The sequence below is a fragment of the Delphinapterus leucas genome, chromosome 11, assembly GCF_059928025.1.
Source record: "Delphinapterus leucas isolate spDelLeu-1000000601 "Yukka" chromosome 11, BTC_Dleu_Yukka2, whole genome shotgun sequence".
Lineage (NCBI taxonomy): Eukaryota > Metazoa > Chordata > Mammalia > Artiodactyla > Monodontidae > Delphinapterus > Delphinapterus leucas.
In genome coordinates, this window is record NC_143139.1 from 52,634,344 (window position 1) to 52,659,367 (window position 25,024).

General features: G+C 37.3%; 1 protein-coding gene across 1 annotated transcript in view; it reads right to left on the reverse strand.

The window, feature by feature from the left end:
* Window positions 1–25,024, reverse strand: part of GRIP1 (glutamate receptor interacting protein 1) — a 266,616-nt gene that overhangs the window by 138,068 nt on the left and 103,524 nt on the right. Inside the window, 3 exon segments of the mRNA XM_089919997.1 lie at window positions 8,524–8,669; window positions 10,943–11,018; window positions 23,718–23,801. Coding sequence (XP_089776123.1) covers window positions 8,524–8,669; window positions 10,943–11,018; window positions 23,718–23,801 — 306 coding nt within the window.

Below are 25,024 nucleotides of genomic sequence, written 5' to 3' on the forward strand. Positions count from 1 at the left end.
CATACAGAGTGAAGTAGTCAGAAAGAGAAAAACAAATACCGTATGCTAACACATATATATGGAATCTAAAAAAAAAAAAAAAGTTTCTGAAGAACCTAGGGGCAGGACAGGAATAAAGACACAGACGTAGAGAATAGACTTGCGGATATGGGGAGGGCGAAGGGTAAGCTGGGACGACGTGAGAGAGTGGCATGGACATATACACACTACCAAATGTAAAATAGATAGCTAGTGGGAAGCAGCCGCATAGCATAGGGAGATCAGCTCCGTGCTTTGTGTCCGCCTAGAGGGGTGGGATAGGGAAGGTGGGAGGGAGATCCAAAAGGGAGGAGATATGGGGATATATGCGTATGTATAGCTGATTTACTTTGTTATAAAGCAGTAACTAACACACCATTGTAAAGCAATTATACTCCAATAAGGATGTTAAAAAGATAAAGGGTACAAACTTTCAGCTAGAATATGAATAAAGTCTGAGGATCTAATGTAAAAATTGTGACTATAGTTGATAACACTGTATTGTATAATATGCTAAGAGTGTAGCATCTTTACACCATGTATGTGTATATCAAATTATCACGATGCACACTTTAAATATCTTACAGATCTGTCAATTACACCTTAATAAAGCTGAAATAAAAACAAAACAAAAACAAAAAATTACACTACAGTCATTCTTGTTTAATACGGCCAACAAGAAATCCGTAGTAACCAAAAGCCCTCCCCCGCTCTTCCTATGGAAGGAAAAGTCATAAAATAAATAATTATTAGAGAATCGTGTAAGTTTTAAAAATCTTGAGTAAATTATGTCATCACAGATTGGTACCATCTGTACCCCTTGACTCTGTAACACAGGCCTAAGGACTGCTATTCAGAATGATGTCCTTGATAACTGTGTGTGCCTCTACCAAAGACCCAAGTATCTTTAATATATATTCTCAAAAACATTATTTAGAAATATTTTCAGCTAACGTTTAAGCAAAATAAGTACTCTGATGAATTTTAGAAAATAAAGCCATCCAGAACACATCATTTTTCAAATATTCTTTCTACTGAGGACTCGATGTTGTCACGGAATAAAGCCTCGGCTGCTGCTTAATCCAGGGTAATGGGAGGCCTGAGGTTCGTTTCAGGGAAGTGGAGCATGGAAACAGTGAACTTTAATTCCCTGGTAGTCAACAAAAGTTTAGTTGAGTTATGATAAACACTTTACATGTATTCACTTGCTTAATCTTTTCATCAATCCTTTGAAGAAGTACTGTTATCATCCTTATATTAGAGATGAGAAAGTTGAAGCTTGGAGAGGCTAAGTAACTTGTTCAAGGTCAACAGACAGCCAAGATTCAAAACCAAGTCTGTCTGACTTCAAAAGACACTACATTTTACTAAAGTTATTGTTTTCAGAACTTTTGCCCCGAGATGTTCAAGCTTTCCTTATATTTTATGTTATTTGGCTTCTAACATCAGGGCTCTGAGACCCAATCATTTGGTAGTACATTTCGACAATAATGAAGTGGAGGGGTTTTTCCCTATAAACATTTAAAATAATTAGTGCATATTTATTGAGCACATATTATGGGCCAAACACCACATATGCATTAACTCTTTTTCTCCTCACAGCAACTTGTGAGTGTGGTAGTATAATTACCACCATTTTACAAAGGAAAAATCTGGCCTCCAGGACTCCACACTCTGCCTTGGTTCTCTGTCTCCATCACTTGATGTTCCTTCTCAATTTATTTCAAAGGTTCCTCATCACCTTTCTGATTTGTCACTACTGGAGAGACCCAGAGCTCCAGCCTTGGGCCTTGCTTTTCTCTGTCCACGCTCACTTCCCTAAGGTGCCTCGTGGTTTTAAGGTCCATCTCTGTGCTGATGACTCAAAAATTTGTACCTCCTGCCCTAACCTCTGCACTAAATTCCAGGCTTAATGACCCATCTGTATACTCCATACCTCCACTTGGATGATGGATAGACACCTCAAACATAACATATCCAAAACTGAACTCTTACTTTTCCCCCAGACCTATTCCTACCAGTCTTATCTCAATACATTTTCTTTAAAATTTTAACGAAGACTAAATTCAACTTTAGTTAATAAAATTGATAGTTTCAATAGCTTTCCCAGACTACTGAATTTGCTAAAATTTGTGATCTGAGATTTACTAGAAAATATATCTCATTCCAGTGATGAGATATCAATATCTCTGCACAGGCACACACGTGTTTCCTACAAAATAATTTGTGTACTTTTAATAGCATATAAAGAAACTCAATATTTATATTTATGATTATAGACACACACATGCTTCCTAAGATATAATGTGACATAATTTTAATAGTATGTAAATAAATGAAGGTATTAAAAGTAAAATAATGCAACGGGAATGTCCAAGTGGCAAATGAAAAGGTGCTTCATATCATTATTCATCCTGGAAATATACGTTCAATTTACCATGGGATATCACTACATACCCGTAAGAATAGTTAACATGAAACAGACTGAGAATACCAAGTGCTGGTGAGGACGTGAAGTAAGGAAAATTCTCGTATGTGTGGCATGTCTTACTTTCATCACCTGCTTTGGGAAAGTGCCATTCTTTGTCTTGTTCTGTTCAACACACATTCCTTCCTGCCCTGCCAAAGAGCAGAGGCTACACTATATCCCTGGACATAGTGATTACTGCAGTGGTCAGCATTTGCTCCAAGCTAAGTCACTCAGCATCTTTTAGGGGAGATTCAGTTTCATTTCTTTTTCTGGCATTATGAACTCACAACATAATATAGATCTGTGGCTGCCTGGGACCATCTGGTCATGACACAAGGAGAGCCTTTCCCAGGCAAAGAGACCTGAGAGACAGAACATCTGTGATATTACTGAACTTCTTCTGAAGTCAGGATATATCTTGACTCCCCACTTTTACAAGCTGATCAATTCCCTCTTTAAATTATTCTAAATTGGTTTCTGCCATTTGTACCTGATGGCAACTTCATATACCAATAATCTATTGCTCCTCATTTTCCTAATTTAAGACCTTAAGCTTTCTATTGCAATTTTTCACCTATTTAGCTTTATCTAGGAGTGACAGAAAGGTGTCTCAATGGAGGTCCATGAACTTTAAGTTTTCTACATTCTTTCATAATTTTATTTCCTTTGTACTTCTAAATATCTCCTGGCTTCCTTTAAAGATAAATAGCTTTTTACTTTAAAAGTTTAATTATTGAGGATTTTTATATCACAATGAGCTCGCCAGAGTAAATAGCATTATTCTTATTTTATAGAAGTAAAAGATGATACGAAGAAATGAAATCATTGAGTCTAATATCTAGGGAGATTGGTAAAAGGAAAGGTTAGTTAATATTTGATGAACAATAATTCTAATTGAAAGTATCCTATCTTCTGATTTTCTAAGGTACCATTTTTACTTCTTTCCACAAATTGTCATTCTCAATTATCTGACCTTATCTATTCCTAATCCCATTTTTACCCTGTTTTAGAAAAACAGGGTTGAAAAAAGCAAGAAGGACAAAACAGAGAAAGGATAATAATTACCGGGGAATACTGAAAACAATCCAAGTAAGACGATTAGAATAAAGAAGGGTATTAACAAGTGAGAAACCGAGAATAGAGTATAAAAAAAATAATTGGGGGGCTACCCTGGTGGCGCAGTGGTTGAGAGTCCGCCTGCCGCTGCAGGGGACACGTGTTCGTGCCCCAGTCCGGGAAGATCCCACATGCCGCGGAGCGGCTGGACCCGTGAGCCATGGCCGCTGAGCCTGCACGTCTGGAGCCTGTGCTCCGCAACGGGAGAGGCCACAACAGTGAGAGGCCCACGTACCACACACACACACACACAAATAATAATAATTGGGAGGCTAGAAAGGGAAGGAGAAAGAAAGGAAGACAGAGCATGAGCAACACAGTGGGAGACAAAAGGCTGAGAGCAAGTAACCAAGTGCAAGAGAGTTGAATGGAAGAGAAGAGAGAAAAAGGAATTTAAAAAGACATAAAAAACCCAAATCAAAGTTTGCTCATTTGCTGTATAAAGTTAGCAAAACTCAAATAATACAATAAATGTAGTATGTAGGTAAATAATTTTCCAAAAATGCATCTTTTTATGATAATAAGAGCTCTTATACTAAGACTTTAAATTCAAAAGTCCTATCCTGGAAAAGGGAACACTCTTGCACTGCTGGTGGGAATGTGAATTGGTACAGCCACTATGGAGAACAGTATGGAGGTTCCTTAAAAAACTACAAATAGAATTACCATATGACCCAGCAATCCCACTACTGGGCATATACCCTGAGAAAACCATAATTCAAAAAGAGTCATGTACCAAAATGTTCATTGCAGCTCTATTTACAATAGCCTGGAGATGGAAACAACCTAAGTGCCCATCTTCGGATGAATGGATAAAGAAGATGTGGCACATATATACAATGGAATATTACTCAGCCATAAAAAGAAACGAAATTGAGCTATTTGTAATGAGCTGGATGGACCTAGAGTCTGTCATACAGAGTGAAGTAAGTCAGAAAGAGAAAGACAAATACCGTATGCTAACACATACATATGGAATTTAAGAAAAAAAAATGTCATGAAGAACCTAGGGGTAAGACAGGAATAAAGACACAGACCTACTAGAGAATGGACTTGAGGATATGGGGAGGGGGAAGGGTGAGCTGTGACAAAGCGAGAGAGAGGCATGGACATATATACACTACCAAATGTAAGGGCGATAGCTAGTGAGAAGCAGCCTCATAGCACAGGCAGATCAGATCGGTGCTTTGTGACCACCTGGAGGGTTGGGATAGGGAGGGTGGGAGGGAGGGAGACGCAAGAGGGAAGAGATATGGGAACATATGTATATGTATAACTGATTCACTTTGTTATAAAGCAGAAACTAACACACCATTGTAAAGCAATTATACCCCAATAAAGATGTTAAAAACACAAAACAAAACAAAAACAAAAGTCCTATCCTGAAATCTGGTGTGAAACTAGATACAATCAGACTAGCTAGCCCAGATGTCGAGTCCAGTATATTTAACAACTTAAGGTATGATTTAAAAAATCAGTAGGCATGTGATAGATTCTTTATTAAATCTATTAAATTATATTAGGTAACTTTAGAAAAAAATAATATTTATATCCTAAGAAAAATACTAGTTCCAGGGCTTCCCTGGTGGCGCAGTGGTTGAGAGTCCGCCTGCCGATGCAGGGGACACGGGTTCGTGCCTTGGTCCGGGAAGATCCCACATGCCGCGGAGCGGCTGGGCCCAGAAGCCATGGCCGCTGAGCCTGTGCGTCCAGAGCCTGTGCTCCGCAACGGCGGAGGCCACAACGGTGAGAGGCCCGCGTACCGCAAAAAAAATTAAAAAATAAATAAAATAAAATACTAGTTCCAAATTTAAAAAAAAACAAGGAACTTTGATACATCAGAAAGGGCAAATAAACTACTAAGAAGAGTTTTTACAAAAAACTGATAAGAACTAATATCCCTAAAATACAAATAGTTACACAAATCAATAGAAAAATGAATACAGGGCATAAGCAGACAATAGGAGATGAAAATGGCTAGTGTTCATACAAAAAAGCATTTAGTTGCACTAGAAATTTTTTTAAAAAGTAAACTAAAATATAAATGCAATTTTTACTTAAATCAGAAAGATTAAAACCAATAGTATTTAGTGTTGTATCTGGTGCTCTGTTGAGACAGGTACACTTAAAACATTGCTGGTAGTAATATATTATAAAGTAGGATAACCTTTCTGGAGGACAACTGGAATTATGTACCAAATATTTAAAAAAGAAATATGCCCTTCGACTTAATGAAGTCAGATACACAGACAAAGATTTGGGTTAAAAGGATATTCATTCCAGTTATCTATAATAGCAGTCTGTTGGGAAATGGTTATGTAAATACAGAATTTATTTTTGGGTGTGGTATAAAGTAGGAGATTAATTGAATTTTTTCCCATGTGGCTAACTAATTGACCCAGTATCATTTACTGACTAGCTCAACCATTCCCCACTGATGTAAGACTACACCTCTGCTTACATATCTGTAGTGGTCTGTGGCATTCAATTCTCTTCCACTGGGTGCTTTATTACCTCATGTAAATATTACATAGACTTAATGGCACAATTTTAGAATGAGTCTTGATATTGGATAGAACAAATTTCTCTGCTTTCATATTGTTTCAGAAACATTTTGGCTGTTTTCCCCCTCCCACTTTTCTTACATTTTAGAAACAGCTTATTAAAGTCCTCCAAAGATCCTTCTGGGATTCTGAGTAGAATTTATGGATGCATTTGAAAGAAATGATATATTTTAGATATCAAGACTTCCCACCCAAGTTCATGATGTAGGTCTTCATTTGTTTAAGTATTCTTTATGTATATGCATATCTGTATCTATATCAATATCTATATCTAATGGGAAGATACAACTTTTGTTGTATTTATTCCTTATAGGAACCTTATTATTTTATTGTTATTATAAATGGTATATTAAAAATTAACTTTCTGGTTTTGGCTGGTATATAGAAATGTAACTGATTTTTGTATACTGATCTTATATCTAGCAACTTAGAGAAACTTTTAATGAGTTTCCTTCCTGATGGCACTTTCCCCTATATTAGGGGGATATCCGAGAACTCTGAGGCATGAAAATTGTCAGGCGTGATTCAGAATGTGAATGTGAGTACGGAAGAAGGAAGACAGGTGAGTCATCCTCTCCCCTCCTGACTCTGGTAATAATGAGATATGGAGGACTCTGCTCTGAAATGGTGCCCATCCCCAGGGGGGGAGCCCTTGTCTCTCTGAGGTGGGCTGCTCAGAACTTACAAACTGTTGCTGTATTTAGATGGGAACTGGTTCCTTCTCATCCTTCAGGTTTTAGCCTACCTGTCACCTCTTCACAGACTCCTGATTGGCATCTGTCAGACCTCACCTGTGCCTGCCCTTATTCCCTATTACAGAATCCAGTTCATGCCTTTCATGGTAGGTAATGATCACTTTCTTTGTGTTTATTTGTTTGGTCATGTTCCTGTTTACTGTCTCTCCTCCTTGTCAATTGCAAACTTCATAAGAGCAGAGACCAGGTCTGTTTTGTTTATTTCTGTACTCTTGGTACCTGTCACTTAGCTTAAATATTAAAAAAAATATATTTGTAGACTGAATGAGTTAAATATGTCAAACATCTGTTTCAATTTTTAATGTGAATAATAAATTGGATCATCAGTTAAAATATATCTTATTTGTGTAATTTTATTTTATCTTCCTAACTGCCTTTTAAAATAGGCACTGCTGGTTTCCATGTGACAAATGAGGTAACTAAGGCACAGTGAAATAAGTAACATGGTGCAAACTAATAGCTAGAAATCAGTAGAATTGAAAACAGAACCCAAATCATCTAACTCAAAAGCCATACAAAACAATAAAAAGAGAAAGAAAAAAGGGAGAAAGAGAAGACAAGAGAAAGGAAGAATAGAGGGAGGAAAGTTCATTCATTCCTGACCTTTCCATCCTAAGGGCATATCATACCACTTATTCTGCTAAGAACTCCTTAACTCACACTTTAAGTCTTTTAGGAAGCCTCATACCTCTCAAAGACATTTCAGGCCAGTAGACAGATTAAGAATACGTTCAAGCAACACTGTTCTACGTGAATCATATAGAGCAGGAAATAAAAGGAGTTTACAGTTACAGAATAAGTGTTTTTTTCCTGGCTACATTTTACCAGGACAAAACTTGCTGGTAAAGTCAGGCACACAATCAAGTCTGATAATTGTAAGAAGTATTTACAACATGATTTAAGTTTCAGTTTCACGTTCCAGTTCATTCTATCATAATTTATCTGCCTTAGTCAACTTTACACAAAACTCTGGCTCTCTCTTCACACTGAAAAGCCACGTGAGAATATCTTTCCAGTTGTACTACAGTTGAGAGGGTAGAAATAGAATTACTTTCTATTGGAATCATTATTTCAAGAAAGAATATTGTACTCAACTTTCATTTTAATCAATGATACTATTTGTCCCCTTTCCTTTCTTTGTTCCTAAGTCTGATGATAAAATGGTAATTTCCATTAATTCTGATCACCTGGCTTCACTCTGTGACGTAAAAAGAAGGAAAGGAATCCCCTGCTGTTTCCAGTCTCCATGTAGTAAAAGAAAAAGTACTAGCCCCTAAGTTAATAATACCACTTTTGTGATTTGGAGGGGGAAAACACTTTCCTGCCAAAGGGTAATCCATGTATAAGAGCTGATTGCTAGGTGAAACACACTGACAGAATGAGATGTTATCATAGACTCTATCAACACAAGAATTCAAAATCGCTGAGAAGTACTTCTCACCTCTTTCTGAACTCAAACAGAGTAATATGGTATTGATGAAATTCTGTCTGCTACAGGAGGACATGACAGTTCCTTCTTAATCCAAAGTGGTTTATCAGGGATGGACAGTGACATGATGTAAAGCTTAGTTAGAGATCCCAACCTCAGGATCCGACATACCCATGACCGAGACATCATATTCGATCAGCAGCGTTGCTTCTTGTCCACACTGTTTGAGAATACTCATGGCCTCAGCATGTGTGGTTCCAAGAAGCCGAATTCCATCCACACTGAGCAACCTATCACCAGGTTTGATTGTGCCCTCTCTGAAGGGAGAATAAAGAAATAGTCATTAATTTACCATCATGGGGCTTAGCATTAATAGTCACTTAGCCAAAGAGGCTCTTTCACACACATTCTACCATCTATCCCATTTGCATTTCCTTTTAAGCATCAAGTGTGACATTAAGAGAGTAAAGAGGCAACCCTGACCAGAAAGTTGCTGCAGTATGAAAATCAGTGATAAGAAAATAACTACACATTAGCAAATAACCAGGTCACCCACGATGAACTCTTGGGGTGTAAAAGTAATAAAGGCACATTTTCTCTTTTCTAGGTTTTTGCCAAAATGTCTAAAATTGATTTATTAGAGCCCAAGAAAGAGCACTCACCTATTTTCCCAGAGCCAGGTGAGCAGAAAAGTCTGCTGGTTTCATTCAATTTATCACCAGTGAACCCAAGCTGGAAAGGGAATGCTGGTGAAAAATTTCCCTAGTCTGTAAATTTTCCTACTGATTTATAAGGCCATTTGACGATCATTAAATTGATTCAGTCTCACATTCAATGGAAAAGGCAGGCAAATACTATTCTCCCTTCTGTGGCCACAGACACTCAAGGCGCTGGGAGAAGATGCCTCAGGACGGTAATGACACCACTAAAATGTAGCCAGAGAGGCTACCAGATTATAACCCTCCTGCCTCAGGGAGGGTCAATGAAGATAAGAAAATCAGATGCGGGGATTACAAGTTTAGCATTTGGAAAGATTAAAAATGCTATCTTAAATATCTTTCATCCAGCAACTCTCTATGTATTTTGACTCTAAATTTTTATCTTAAATTCTTAGATTTCCTTTAGTCCTCCATTAATTCGGTAATACGTTGCTCACAAACTAGTAGCCTGCTCCTGACATTTCTGTCAACTCAAACTCTAGAATGTTATTAAGAAATAGAAATATTCTCATTTGCTTCGGGAAGAATAATTCACAAGAAAAGGCAGGAGAAGGAAAAAAAACTGGCAAAATTTCCTTGGAAATTTTGACTTTGTATTATCCTCTGCAAAGGCAAATACACTTTAGTGCAGAGGAGAACCCAGTGTCTCCATATTTTCTCATTTTATATTAAACATTGACTTAAAAAACAAACTGAGCTAACAGTATGAGCTTTGAAGGAAAATAAATCTGAATTTCTATCCTACCTGGCAAGTCATTTAACCATACTGGGCCTCAGTTTTGTCACCTGTAAATCTGGATAAAAATACCTGACTTAGTGGGTGGTTGTGAAGACAAGATAATGTCTGCCAAGTACTGAGCACAGTTCCTGGCCCATGGTGGTCACTCATCAAGCAGTATTTATTATTATTATTACTATTTCGAGTGCTTAAGAAAGGTTTTTAAAAATCCATCCTAGGCTGAAACATAGTGCAGAGTCAGGGGTAATCAGTGCGTTTTCCTCCTCTCCTTCAACTATATCTAGTGGCAGGCATTGTGTTCCCTACCATTATGGAGCAGACTTTTCGCTGTGGGAAATTAGTACAAAGATAAGCATCTCTTGAGACATCTAAGTTGTGAGTTTACTTGGGACCCCCAAGGTTTATTGTAGGAAAGCTGAAGGAGCTTCTATCAGATATTCAAATTAGCCAGGAAGAGAATGCTCTAAACACTAACACTGACAATATCCCTTCCCTTTTACTAAAAGTCCCTTCTATCCTGACATACATAATCATCATCAAAGGGTGATAATCACGATAAGGACGTTGGCAATAGTAAGAGTCCGAGAACACCACCACCTGTCTTTTCAGGTTAGGATATTACCAATTGGAGAGGATGCATTTCAAGGACCTGCTGTTAAAGGACCAGCTGCCTTTTTTTTTTATAATTAATTTTTATTGGAGTAGAGTTGCTTTACAATGTTGTGTTAGTTTCTACTGTACAGCAAAGTGAATCAGTTATACATATACATATATCCCCTCTTTTTTGGATTTCCTTCCAGGATGAAAGGCCTCCTGCAAGGCACCATAAATCTCTAATCTTTGATAAAACAAAAAACCTTGAAAGGTATGCATTATCATCTACATTTTACAGTTGGAGGGAACTGAGCTTAGAACTGTTAAGTCATTTGCCAAAAACACAGGGTAGCAAGCATTGAATCTGGAGTCAAACTTTCTTCTGATTCTGCAGCCTGAACTCCTTTGTTTTCACATTCCAACATATTTACTTAAGACCTATCTGTTACTATGAAATTTCTAATTCATCAACTTCTATGCCAAAGTCCCCAGCTTTATTTAATCTATTTGGATAGTGACACAGAAAGATGAAGTTTACCTGTCAGCAGGCCCTCCAGGACGAACACATGTTATTACAACCGGACGAGATTTATTTCTATCTTCATGTGCTCCCCCTAGCAAAGAAAAGGAATACGGCTCAAAAAATGCTCTCATTGCTGCCATTAAGAAATTCACTTACAAAATGCCCGCTGAGAAACTGAAACAAATGTTATTGTTGTATATGGAGGAATACTTACAATGTTTCCTTCTGGCACATAACAGACTTAAAAACCTTATTCATTTTATACAGAATATATTGTTGAAGTCAACATTTCTCCTCCTCTCAATAAATATATGGCTGTAATCGGGGTGAGATATAAAATGTTTAACAACTACTGTGATAAGAGCATCAAATAATTATAAATACTAGCCCAATTAGAACAGCTGCTGGCTATAAACAAAGTGTAGGTGGGTATATTTGGTGTCAATCAACCTGAGCTGTTATACTGGTGAGTCTACAACGTGACATGAAGCAAAAACTAAAGGAAAAGAAAAAATCCGAATATTAAAAAAAAAAAAAGTTCGAGTGGCTGAAGTGGCCTCCATTAAAAACGGGGTTTTCAAAATATTAGTGCATTCTAAAAGCACTACATTTTTAGTGCCCACCACATTTTTTTTTTACATTTTTATTGGAGTATAATTGCTTTACAGTGGTGTGTTAGTTTCTGCTTTATAACAGTGTGAATCAGTTATACGTATATATATATCCCCGTATCTCTTCCCTCTTGCGTCTCCCTCCCACCCTCCCTATCCCACCCCTCTAGGTGGTCACAAAGCACTGAGCTGATCTCCCTGTGCTATGCGGCTGCTTCCCACTAGCTCTCTTTTTTACATTTGGTAGTATACATCTGTCCATATATACACTACCACTCTCTCACTTTGTCCCAGCTTACCCTTCCCCCTCCTCATGTCCTCAAGTCCATTCTCTAGTAGGTCTGCGTCTTTATTCCCACCTTGCCCCGAGGTTCTTCATGACCGTTGTTTTTTTTTTTAAGATTCCATATATATGTGTTAGCATATGGTATTTGTTTTTCTCTTTCTGACTTACTTCACTCTGTATGACAGACTCTAGGTCCATCCACCTCACTACAAATAACTCAATTTCGTTTCTTTTTATGGCTGAGTAATATTCCATTGTGTATATGTGCCACACCTTCTTTATCCATTCATCTGTCAATGGACACTTAGGTTGCTTCCATGTCCTGGCTATTGTAAATAGAGCTGCAATGAACACTGTAGTATCCCCCACATTTGATGTGGGTTTTTAAAAATAATTAATTAATTAATTTATTTTTAGCTGCATTGGGTCTTCATTGCTGTGTGAGGGCTTTCTCTAGTTGAGGTGAGCTGGGGCGACTCTTTGTTGTGGTGCGTGGTCTTCTCATTGCAGTGGCTTCTCTTGTTGTGGAGCATGGGCTCTAGGCGTGCGGGCTTCAGTAGCTGTGGCACGTGAGCTCAGTAGTTGTGGCTCGCGGGCTCTGGAGCACAGGCTCAGTAGTTGTGGCGCATGGGCTTAGCTCCTCCGTGGCGTGTGGGATCTTCCCGGACTAGGGCTCGAATCCGTGTCCCCTGCATTGGCAGGTGGATTCTTAACTACTGTGCCACCAGGGAAGTCCCTGATGTGTTTTGATGTTACATTTTACATCTTTTTATTTTGTATCCCTTAACAAATTTTTGTAGTTATAGCTAATTTTACTACTTCTGTCTTTTAACCTTCATACTAACTTTATAAGTGGTTGATCCACTACCTTTACCATATATTTGACTTTACCAGTGAGATTTTTTCTTTCATATATTTTCTTATTTATACTTAGGGCCATTTCTTCTCAGCTTAAAGATGTCCCTAAAGGGACATTTCTTGTAAGGCCAGTTTAGTGGTAATGAACTACTTTTGCTTTTGCTTGTCTGGAAAACTCTTTATCTCTCCTTCAATTCTGAAAGTTAACCTTGCCAGGTAGAGTATTTTTGGAAGTTTTTTCCTTTTAGCACCTTGAATATATCACGTCACTCCCTTCTGGCCTGCAAATTTTCTGCTGAAAAATCAGTTGATAGTCTTATGGGAGTTCCCTTGTATATAACGAGTTGTCTTTCTCTTTCTGCTTTGAGTCTCTCTTTAACTTTTGACAGTTTAATTATGTGTCTTGGTATGGATCTCTTTGGGCTCATCTTGTTTGGGATTCTCTGTGCTTCCCAAACCTGGATGTCTATTTCCTTCCCCAGGTTAGAAATGTTTTCAGCCATTATTTCTTCAAATAAGTTTTCTGCCCCTTTCTCTCTCTTCTCTTTCTGGGACCGTTATAAAGTGAATGCTAGTATGCTACATGTTGTCCCACAAGTCCCTTAAGTTATTCTCATTTTTAAAAATTCTTTTTTCTTTTTGCCATTCTGTTTGGATGATTTCTACTACCTTGCCTTCCAGGTCACTGATCTGTTCTTCTGTTTCAACTAGTTTGCTATTGAATCCCGCTAGTGGATTTTTCAGTTCAGTTATTGTATTCTTCAGCTTTATGACTTCTCTTTGGTTCTTTCTTATGTGTTCTTTCTCTTTGTTGAAGTCCTCACTGTGTTCTTCATTCTTCTCCTGAGTTGGGTGAGCATCTTTATGACCATTACTTTGAACTCTTTATCAGGTAAATTACTTATCTCCATTTCATTAGGGTTTTTTTTTTTTCCTGAAGTTTTATCTTGTTCCTTTATTTGGAACATTTTCTTCTGTTTCCTCATTTTGCTTGACTCTCTGTGTTTGTTTTGATGTATTATGCAAAACAGCCATCTCTCAGTCTTCAAAGATTGTCCCAGTCTCGATGTGGCCCTTTCATAATTTCTTGGGGAGTAAGAATTCAGCTGTTTCTGGGGTTCTTTTCAGAGTAAACTGTTTTATGTGTAGCTGTATGTTTGTTGTGTCTGTGGGAGGAACTGAGTTCAGGATCTTCCTACCCAGCCATCTTGAACCACCCTCTATCCACTTCCACTTTCTTAACTATTGTTTGCATGACCTGATTTCCTCATACATCACCATCCTGGCTGCCCATCTGGATGGTCTCTAGTTTGCCAGTATTTGATAAATATGAATGTTACCATCATATGACATATTTTGTTTGTTTTTTTAAATTTTATACAGCATGTTCTTATTAGTTATCTTTTTTTTTTTTTTTTTTTTTTTTGCAGTACGCAGGCCTCTCACTGTGGTGGCCTCTCCCATTGCAGAGCACAGGCTCCGGATGCGCAGGCTCAGCGGCCATGGCTCATGGGCCTAGCCACTCCGTGGCACGTGGGATGTTCCTGGACCGGGGCACGAACCCATGTCTCCCGCATCGGCAGGCAGACTCTCAACCACTGCGCCACCAGGGAAGCCCTAGTTATTTATTTTATACATATTAGTGTGTATATGTCAATCCCAATCTCCCAATTCACCCCACCCCCCACCCCCCTGCTTTCCCCCTTTGGTGTCCATACGTTCGTTCTCTACATCTGTGTCTCTATTTCCGCCTTGCAAACTGGTTCATCTGTACCATTTCTCTAGATTCCACATATATGCATTAATATACAATATTTTTCTCTTTCTGACTTACTTCACTCAGTATGACAGTCTCTAGGTCCATCCACGTCCCTACAAATGACCCAATTTCGTTCCTTTTTATGGCTAATATTCCATTGTATATATGTACCACATCACCTTTATCTATTCATCTGTCGATGGGCATTTAGGTTGCTTCCATGATCTGGCTATTGTAAATAGTGCTGCAATGAACATTGGGGTGCATGTGTCTTTTTGAATTATGGTTTTCTCTGGATATATGCCCAGTAGTGGGATTGCTGGGTCATATGGTAGTTCTACCTTTAGTTTTTTAAGGAACCTCCATACTGTTCTCCATAGTGGCTGTATCAATTTACATTCCCACCAACAGAGCAAGAGACTTCCCTTTTCTCCACACCCTCTCCAGCATTTATTGTTTGTAGATTTTCTGATGATGCTCATTCTAACTAGTGTGAGGTGATACCTCATTGTAGTTTTGATTTGCATTTCTCTAATAATTAGGGATGTTGAGCAGCTTTTCATGTGCCTCTTGGCCATCTGCATGTCTTCTTTGGAGAAATGTCTATTTAGGTCTTCTGCCCATTTTTTGATTGGGTTGTTTTTTTTTTTTAATATTGAGCTGCATGAGCTGTTTATATATTTTGGAGATTAATCCTTTCTCCGCTGATTCATTTGCAAATATTTTCTCCCATTGTGAGGGGTGTCCTTTCATCTTATTTATGGTTTCCTTTGCTGTGCAAAAGCTTTTAAGTTTCATTAGGTCCCATTTGTTTATTTTTGGCTTTATTTCCATTATTCTAGGAGGTGGGTCAAAAAATATCTTGCTGTGATTTATGTCAATAGGAGGTTCTTCCTACGTTTTCCTCTAAGAGTTTTATAGTGTTCAGTCTTACATTTAGGTCTTTTACTCATTTTGATTTTATATTTGTGTACGGTATTAGGGAGTGTTCTAATTGCATTCTTTTACATGTAGCTGTCCAGTTTTCCCAGCACCACTTATTGAAGAGACTGTCTTTTCTCCATTGTATATCCTTGCCTCCTTTGTCATAGATTAGTTCACCATAGGTGTGTGGGTTTATCTCTGGGCTTTGTATGCTGTTCCATTGATCTATATTTCTGTTTTTGTCCCAGTACCATATTGTCTTGATTACTGTAGCTTTGTAGTATAGTCTGAAGGCAGGGCGTCTGATTCCTCCAGCTCCATTTTTTTCCCTCAAGATTGCTTTGGCTATTTGGGGTCTTTTGTGTCTCCATACAAATTTTAAGATTTTTTGTTCTAGTTCTATAAAAAATGCCATTGGTAATTTGATAGAGATTGCATTGAATCTGTAGATTGCTTTGGGTACTATAGTTATTTTCACAATGTTGATTCTTCCAGTCTAAGAACATGGTATATCTCCCCATCTGTTTGTGTCATCTTTGATTTCTTTCATCAGCATCTTAGAGTTTTCTAAGTACAGGTCTTTTACCTCCTTAGGTAGATTTATTCCTAGGTATTTTATTCTTTTTGTTGCAATGGTGAATAAGATTGTTTCCTTAATTTCTCTTTCTGATGTTTCATTGTTAGTGTATAGGAATGCAAGAGATTTCTGTGCGTTAACTTTCTGTCCTGCAACTTTACCAAATTCATTGATTAGCTCTAGTAGTTTTCTGGTGTCATCTTTAGGATTATCTATGTATAGTATCATGTCATCTGAAAACAGTGACAGTTTTACTTCTTCTTTTCCAAATCTGTATTCCTTTTATTTCCTTTTCTTCTCTGATTGCCATGGCTAGGACTTCCAAAACTATGTTGAATAATAGTGGTGAGAGTGGACATCCTTGTCTTGTTTCTGATCTTAGTGGTAATGGTTTCAGTTTTTCATCGAGAATGATGTTTGCTGTAGGTTTGTCATATATGGTCTTTATTATGTTGAGGTAGGTTCCCTCTGTGCCCATTTTCTGGAGAGTTTTTATCATAAATGGGTGTTGAATTTTGTCAAAAGCTTTTCCTGCATCTATTGAGATGATCGTGTGGTTTTTATTCTTCAATTTGTTAATATGATATTTCACATTGATTGATTTGTGTATATTGAAGAATCCTTGCATCCCACTTGATCATGGTGTATGATCCTTTTAATGTGTTGTTGGATTCTGTTTGCTGGTATTTTGTTAAGGATTTTTGCATCTATATTCATCAGTGATATTGGTTTGTAATTTTCTTTTTTTTGTAGTATCTTTGTATGGTTTTGGAATCTGGGTGATGGTGGCATTGTAGAATGAGTTTGGGAGTGTTTCTTCCTCTGCAATTTTTTGGAAGAGTTTGCAAAGGATGGGTGTTAGCTCTTTTCTAAATGTTTGATAGAATTCACCTGTGAAGGCATCTGGTAGTGGACTTTTGTTTGTTGGAAGATTTTTTTAAAAAAATTTGTTCATTTGATTAAGTAATTAATTCATTTTTGGCTGCATTGGGTCTTTGTTGCTGTGCGCAGGCTTTCTCTAGTTGCAATGAGTGGGGGCTACTCTTTGTAGTGGTGCGCAGGCTTCTCATTGCAGTGGCAGCTCTTGTTGCAGAGCACGGGCTCTAGGCACATGGGCTTCAGTAGTTGTGGCACGTGGGCTCAGTAGTTGTGGCTCGTGGGCTTTAGAATGCAGGCTCAGTAGTTGTGGCATATGGGTTTAGTTGCTCTGTGGCATGTGGGATCTTCCCAAACCAGGGCTCGAACCCCTGTCTCCTACATTGGCAGGCTGATTCTTAATCACTGCACCACCAGGGAAGCAGTTGGAAGATTTTTAATTACACTTTCAGTTTCATTACTTGTGACTGGTCTGTTCATATTTTCTATTTCTTCCTGGTTCAGTCTAGGAAGGTTATACCTTTCTAAGAATTTGTCCTTTCTTCCAGGTTGTCCATCTTATTGGCACAGAGTTGCTTGTAGCCTTCTCATGATGCTTTGTATTTCTGCAGTGTCCATTGTAACATCTCCTTTTTTATTTCTAATTTTATTGATTGGAGTCCTCTCCCTCTTTTTCTTGATGAGCCTGGCTAAAGGTTTATCAATTTTATTTATCTTCTCAAAGAACCAGCTTTTAGTTTTATTGATCTTTGCTTCTATTTCATTTATTTCTGCTCTCATCTTTATGATTTCTTTCCTTCTACTAACTTTGGGTTTTGTTTGTTCTTCTTTCTCTAGTTCCTTTAAGTGTAAGGTTACATTGTTTATTTGAGATGTTTCTTGAGGTAGGATTGTATTGCTACAAACTTCCCTCTTAGAACTGCTTTTGCTGCATACCATAGGTTTTGGATCATCGTGTTTTCATATTCATTTGTCTCTAGGTATTTTTAAATTTCCTCTTTGATTTCTTCAGTGATCTCTTGGTTATTCAGTAACATATTGTTTAGCCTCCATGTGTTTGTGATTTTTACGTGTTTTTCCCAGTAATTTATTTCTAATCTCATAGCGCTGTGGTCAGAAAAGATGCTTAATACGATTTCAATTTTCTTAAATTTACCGAGGCTTGATTTGTGACCCAAGATGTGATCTATCCTGGAGAATGTTCTGTGTGCACTTGAGAAGAAAGTGTAATCTGCTGTTTTCAGATTGAATGTCCTATAAATATCAATTAGATCTATCTGGTCTGTTGTGTCATTTAAAGCTTGTGTTTCCTTATAAATTTTCTGTCTGGATGATCTGTCTTTTGGTGTAAGTGAGGTGTTAAAGTCCCCCACTATCACTGTGTTACTGTCAATTTCCTCTTTTATAGCTGTTAGCATTTGCCTTATGTATTGAGGTGCTCCTATGTTGTGTGCATATTTATTTATAATTGTTATATCTTCTTCTTGGATTGATCCCTTGATCATTATGTAGTGTCCTTCCTTGTCCCTTGTAACATTCTTTATTTTAAAGTCTATTTCATCTGATATGAGTACTGATATTCCAGCTTTGTTTGATTTCAATTTGTATGGAATATCTTTTTCCATCCCCTCACTTTCAGTCTGTGTCCCTAGGTCTGAAGTGGGTCTCTTGTAGACAACACATATACAGGTCTTGTTTTTGTATCCATTCAGCGAGCCTGTGTCTTGTGGTTGGAGCATTTAATCCATTCGCTTTTAAGGTAATTAACGATATGTATGTTCCTATAACCATTATCTTAATTGTTATGGGTTTCTTTTTGTAGGTCCTTTTCTTCTCTTGTGTTTCCCACTTAGAGTTCCTTTAGCATTTGTCGTAGAGCTGGTTTGGTGGTGCTGAATTCTTTTAGCTTTTGCTTGTCTGTAAAGCTTTTGATTTCTCCATAGAATCTGAATGAGATCCTTGCCGGCTAGAGTAGTCTTGGTTGTAGGTTCTTCCCTTCCATCACTTTAAATATATCGTGCCACTCCCTCCTAGCTTGTAGAGTTTCTGCTGAGAAATCAGCTGTTAACCTTATGGGAGTTCCCTTGTATGTTATTTGTCATTTTTCCCTTGTTGATTTTAATAATTTTTGTTTGTCTTTAATTTTTGCCAATTTGATTACTATGTGTCTCGGCGTGTTTCTCCTTGGGTTTATCCTGTATGGGACTCTCTCTGCGCTTCCTGGACTTGGGTGGCTATATCCTTTCCCATGTTAGGGAAGTTTTCAACTATAATCTCTTCAAATATTTTCTCAGGTCCTTTCTCTCTCTCTTCTCCTTCTGGGACCCCTATAATGTGAATTTTGGGGCATTTAATTTTGTCCCAGAGGTCTCTTAGCCTGTCTTCACTTCTTTTCATTCTTTTTTTCTTTATTCTGTTGCATGGCAGTGAATTCCACCATTCTGTCTTCCAGGTCACTTATCCGTTCTTCTGCATCAGTTATTCTGCTATTGATTCCTTCTAGTGTACTTTTCATTTCAGTTATTGTATTATTCATCTGTTTGTTCTTTAATTCTTCTAGGTTTTTGTTAAACATTTCTTGCATCTTCTTGATCTCCGTCTGCATTCTTTTTCCGAGGTCCTGGATCTCCTCACTATCATAGTTCTGAATTCTTTTTCTGGTAGGTTGCCTATCTCCACTTCATTTCATTGTTTTTCTGGGTTTTATCTTGTTCCTTCATCTGGTACATAGCCCTCTGCCTTTTCATTTTGTCTATCTTTCTGTGAATGTGGTTTTCATTCCACAGGCTGCAGAATTGTAGTTCTTCTTGCTCCTGCTGTCTACCCTCTCACCATCATGTAACATTTAGTGTTTGTCTGGTAGAACAGAGTGCCATTTCCCAAATTTGGCACTGGTAAAGAGGTCAGCTTAAAGAACCTAAGAGAAAATTTAAAAGGCATTCACTGTTCTTGATGAAAGCAAATGCTTCCATTATGTTCATTGCTATTACAAGAGATTTATTCAGTCTGGTTCGTAAAATCTCTATTTCAGTATTTTCTTTCAATCAATTTGATGGATTCTTTTAAAATTCTTCCTTAATTAAAAAAGAAAATTCAGAATTTTTTCAGAAAAAAATCTTTTTAATGAAAATCATGATGATAAGTTACAGCACATGTTTAACCATATTTATATAAATACCATTATGTAACTTCCTTTTTGCAAGGTGATCATAAAAAGATAGGTGTACTTTCCCCTGAGGGCTATTGATTTAGAAGAGGAAAGGGGCGGAAGACAGCAAGAACCCTTTCCACTATATTGATTTGGAGGTCCAAATACAAGTATGTAACAGTGAATACATGTTAAAGTGTGAGAGAGATAACTCTAAATTTATTGGTATGTGACATTTTGTCATTGTTTGAAATAATGAGCCAAGTTTAGTTTGTGCTTCACTTACGTTCTAGATGTTTGGAGCTGTAAAGCATAATAAAGACCACTCAGAGACCAGTGGTATTTTCAACCCTGGTTGCCCATTAACATGACCCACCTAGCATGCTACTAGAAAAATATCAATGCCAGGGACACCATGCAGACCAAATCTGAATATTGGGGTCCATATGTTAAATGAGTACACATACCTACAATTTTATAGTTGAGAATGATTAGAGAAATTTCCTCATCCAAAGTGAAAAGCAAATTAGTGGCAGAGTGATTTTTTTCTTTCTTTAAAAAAAATTTATCATAATTTTTTTCATCTATTTAAAAAATTTTTTTATTGGAGTGCAGTTGATTTACAATGTTGTGTTAGTTTCTGCTCTACAGCAAAGTATCTCCACTCCTTTTTAGATACTCTTTCCAAATAGGTCATTACAGAGTATTAAGTAGAGTTCCCTGTGCTCTACAGTAGGTCCTTATTAGTTATCCATTTTATATATAGTACTGTGTATATGTCTATCCCAATCTCCCAATTTATCCCTCCCTCCCTTCCCCCCCCCCAGTAACCATAAGTTTGTTTTCTACATCCGTGACTCTCTTTCTGTTTTATAAATAAGTTCATTGATTTTTCCTGTTAACCTAAACCATCTTCTGGCTTGGTGGCAAAGGAATTAACAGAAATTTAACTCTCCATGATATAGGCCAGAACATCATTTTTCATTGTATGGGTACAAGTTTCTATCGTTTGGGCAGTGAAGGTGTTTGGATCTGTGACATATTGCATTAGAAACGTAATTCCATTCATCAGCTAAAAGCCTGTTTTTTTGTTAAAAGATCCATCCTAATTGGGTAAGAAGAAATTCTCCAGCACTAAATGAATATGCTTCATCTGCAATATCTTCCCCTCCCTCTTCCCTGAATGTCCTGGTATTCCCCATTGATCTAAGTTAAGCTCAAATCCCATCTATGCCATAATGTTTTACCTGCCATGATAGCATTTATCCACAGTACTTTCTCATTCTGCAACTCTGTTTGCGATTAACCAATGACTCTTAAGGGATGGGCAATGGCCACCTTTGGAGCAAGAAGACCCTCCAGATGGGCCTCAAATTGATTTGAAAATATAAGTTCTTTATTTATTCTCATTAAAAATTACGTAAGGGGTTTCCCTGGTGGCGCAGTGGTTGAGAGTCCGCCTGCCGACGCAGGGGACACGGGTTCGTGCCCCGGTCCGGGAAGATCCCACATGCCGCAGAGCGGCTGGGCCCGTGAGCCATGGCCGCTGAGCCTGCATGTCCGGAGCCTGTGCTCCGCAACGGGAAAGGCCGCAACAGTGAGAGGCCCGCGTACCGCAAAAAAAAAAAAAAAAAAAATGTAAAATTTGACACATTTTTATGTTCAACTGACATACTAAGGGAGTTATTAAAACCTACAAAAATTTGGTACTCATAAACTAAAATTGGCTTATTATTACTAAGGTGTTAAAACCAGTATAATACCAAGAAGTCTGATGTCCACACAAATCTAGGCCTCATTCATTCATTCTTTCATTTATTAAGTGCCTACCATGTACTAGGTAGGAGTCTAGGCTCATATTAAAATATTCTTACTACGCATGCACACACGGATATTTGAAATTCCTGCCAATTGTGGGAAGGACATTTGTTAGCATCATATCATCGGTTGTCTTGAGGTGGCTGTAGATTGCAATTGCTTCTACTCTTTTTAGTTCTTAAGTGATAAATTACTGTTGGTTTAGCTCTATTTGATCTTTTATTGACTACCATACAGCAGCTAGTGATGAATACCTGCACCAGCAGTAGTTTCGACTGAAGCATTTCAATAATCAGCTCGTAGGAATGCGAGTCAAGCGTGCCTCTCTTTCATATTTATATCTCAACACCAGATTTGTATATACCACCCTCCAAGCTAAAATTACTTGTACACTGACTTTTCATTATGTTCATCTAGTTTTTTTGCACAGAAATTTGAAAATGGTTAAAGTAAATGATCTTGGGGTCTGTCGCTCCACCTAAATGTAGGACGTGGTTAGAAAAGTGTAATAACTACTGGTCTAAACCACTCCATGGGTTCCTAGTTGCCTGTTTTCTCTAATATTCATTTGGGCACTTTATCAACTTACATCTTAAATTCACTGGACTGTAATCTCCTGTAGATAGGGGTCCTGTCTCATGACTCCATAGTACTCTGCCTGATGCTGACATGTTGACATGTCCTTAATGAATATTTGATTGATTGATTTTCTTAATGATTCACACAGAATTGAACCTAATGCCCAAAGCTCAGTCATTAAGGCAAGACTGTGTAAGTGAACACATCTGTTTTATTCCTTGATGCATGTACATTTATTAAGATGCTTAGTTAATTTAAATTAATGTCTTAATAATTTTGATAGAATTTTGACTCTGGTGAAGTAGAAAATGTAATAGGTAAAAACAAATTAAAAAATCAAGAAATGTTAAAAATTCCTGATGCTTACCTAGCTCCCTACTGAACCTCATTGTCATACTAGGAATTATGAGTTATTAATATATGTGTAGTCTTTTTAAAATAAATTTATTTATTTATTTTTGGCAGTGTTGGGTCTTCGTTGCTATGCGTGTGCTTTCTCTAGTTGTGGCGAGTGGGGGCTACTCTTCGTTGCAGTGCACGGGCTTCTCATTGGGGTGGCTTCTCTTGTTGCAGAGCATGGGCTCTAGGGTGCGCGGGCTTCAGTAGTTGTGGCACACAGGCTCAGTAGTTGTGGCTCACGGGCTTAGCTGCTCTGCGGCATGTGGGATCTTCCTGGACCAGGGCTCGAATCCATGTCCCCTGCATTGGCAGGTGGATTCTTAACCACTGCGCCACCAGGGAAGTCCCTTGTATGTGTAATCTTTAAGGGATGAAATTACTAATAAGAAAACTAAAATAATAAAAGCCAGAATTACAGCTCAGAATTAATGGTTTTGTAGACAAGTTGGAGTCACCTGACATTTTTATTATTCATATCATTCCAAAATAAGATGAACTGAGCTGATGCACATCAGGTGGAAGCTACAGTAACAAGATGTATTTTAGGAGAAAACAATTTAAACAAAGTTACTTAATCCTAGTGCATTAAATCAAATCATCCATATTCATCAACATTTTTGACTCAGTGATATAGAAAAGTATAAAAGGGAAGACAAAAGACATGCTGACAAGTGGCAAATCAGTAGGATGACTGTGAGTTCACAAGGTTTACAAATAATGGCTTCTTTTTCTGTATTAACAAACTGGAATAAATTAGCTACATCATTTGGATTCCACTTTGATTCCCAATTACTGCTTTATTTCTTTAAAGAAAAATGGGTGCAAATATTATAATGTGACTTTAGGCACTGAAAACATCAGTTTTTTTTAGGATGACTTTCTAGTTCACTCCCAGTATTTCACCGACAAATTCTCCAAGAATATCTGTTAGTTCTATTTTCTAACCGCCACCTACCTCGTATTACAAAACCAAAGGTATTGCCTTCTTTATGTAACGTGACCTCCACCGTTCGGAAAATAACACTCGATCCTTGAACAGCTGAATGCAGGAAAGAGAGAGGAAATATAAGTCTTACATCATAATAACATCTCTGGATTTTTTGATAGGCATAAAATACTACAGATCCCCTGTCGCAAATAATTCTTGTTGAGTAATAAAACAGCAAAAAAGTCTGTTTTTAAAGAAAATGTTACAAAAAGTAATTGGAATGACATACAAATACCATAAAATAGTCATGTGCATAAATGACTTATACAGGTCCAGGTGGAATCAAAATCAGAGATACTTCCTTTCCTCCTGTGTAGCCAGTTTTTAGACAGAGCATAATATTCACATTGTTAAAATTCTATATAACAAGAGAGACAATCTTCATATGACAAACAGAATTGTTTTCCCTTTGTATAATGCAAAAATAATATGATTTTTATAAAACATATGAAATAATTATTATCTTTATATTTATTTTTGCAGCTAGAACAAGAAGGAAAAGTATTACTCTCAGATGACCATTAATAGGTTAAGCTGATGCAAACTGATTTTCTGACATGATGCATAGCAATTAAACAAAGACAACAGCAACCTGAATGAAACTTGGAGAGAAAAAGAAATTCGAAGTACATTCAAAATATAATTACTGACTAATAAAATAAAGATCTACTTAATTTTACTTGATACTGTCATGCTTAGGTTGTGTTTGCCTCATTATTGATCTCATTTCACAAAATGAAATTCCATTGCCAAGTTGCTATCTCTAATTACATTATACACGAGGGGATAAGTTATATGAAGTTATATGAATAGTAACTAAACTACCCTTAAAGACTTTTTTCAAGAAACTAGTGAGTAATTCTGATTATACAGTATACTCTTGCTAGATTTAAAAAAATATTTTATCATTATGGATACAAGGATATTTTTATTCATGGAGACAAGGGTTGGCAATCTACAGAATTTGATGGTCTTAGCTCCTTGTCTTGAATTTGTACAGTGATGTTCAATTGTCTAAGGCTGTGTTCATTATCAATGACACATTTTTTACGTTGTTACTAGATCCTGAAGGGCTTATTACATCAAGCCGTCAACAAGAAACATACAGACAGAATTTAAAGGTATCTTTGAAAAGAACGTTTCTTGCCATTGACAGAAGTAGGAAGTAATTTTAATTAAGCATTAATTATAATTATTTTTTAATTATCAGAAATTCTGAATCCTCAAAGGAATAGACATGATTATGAAAAGTACACAGTTAAATTCACAAAACT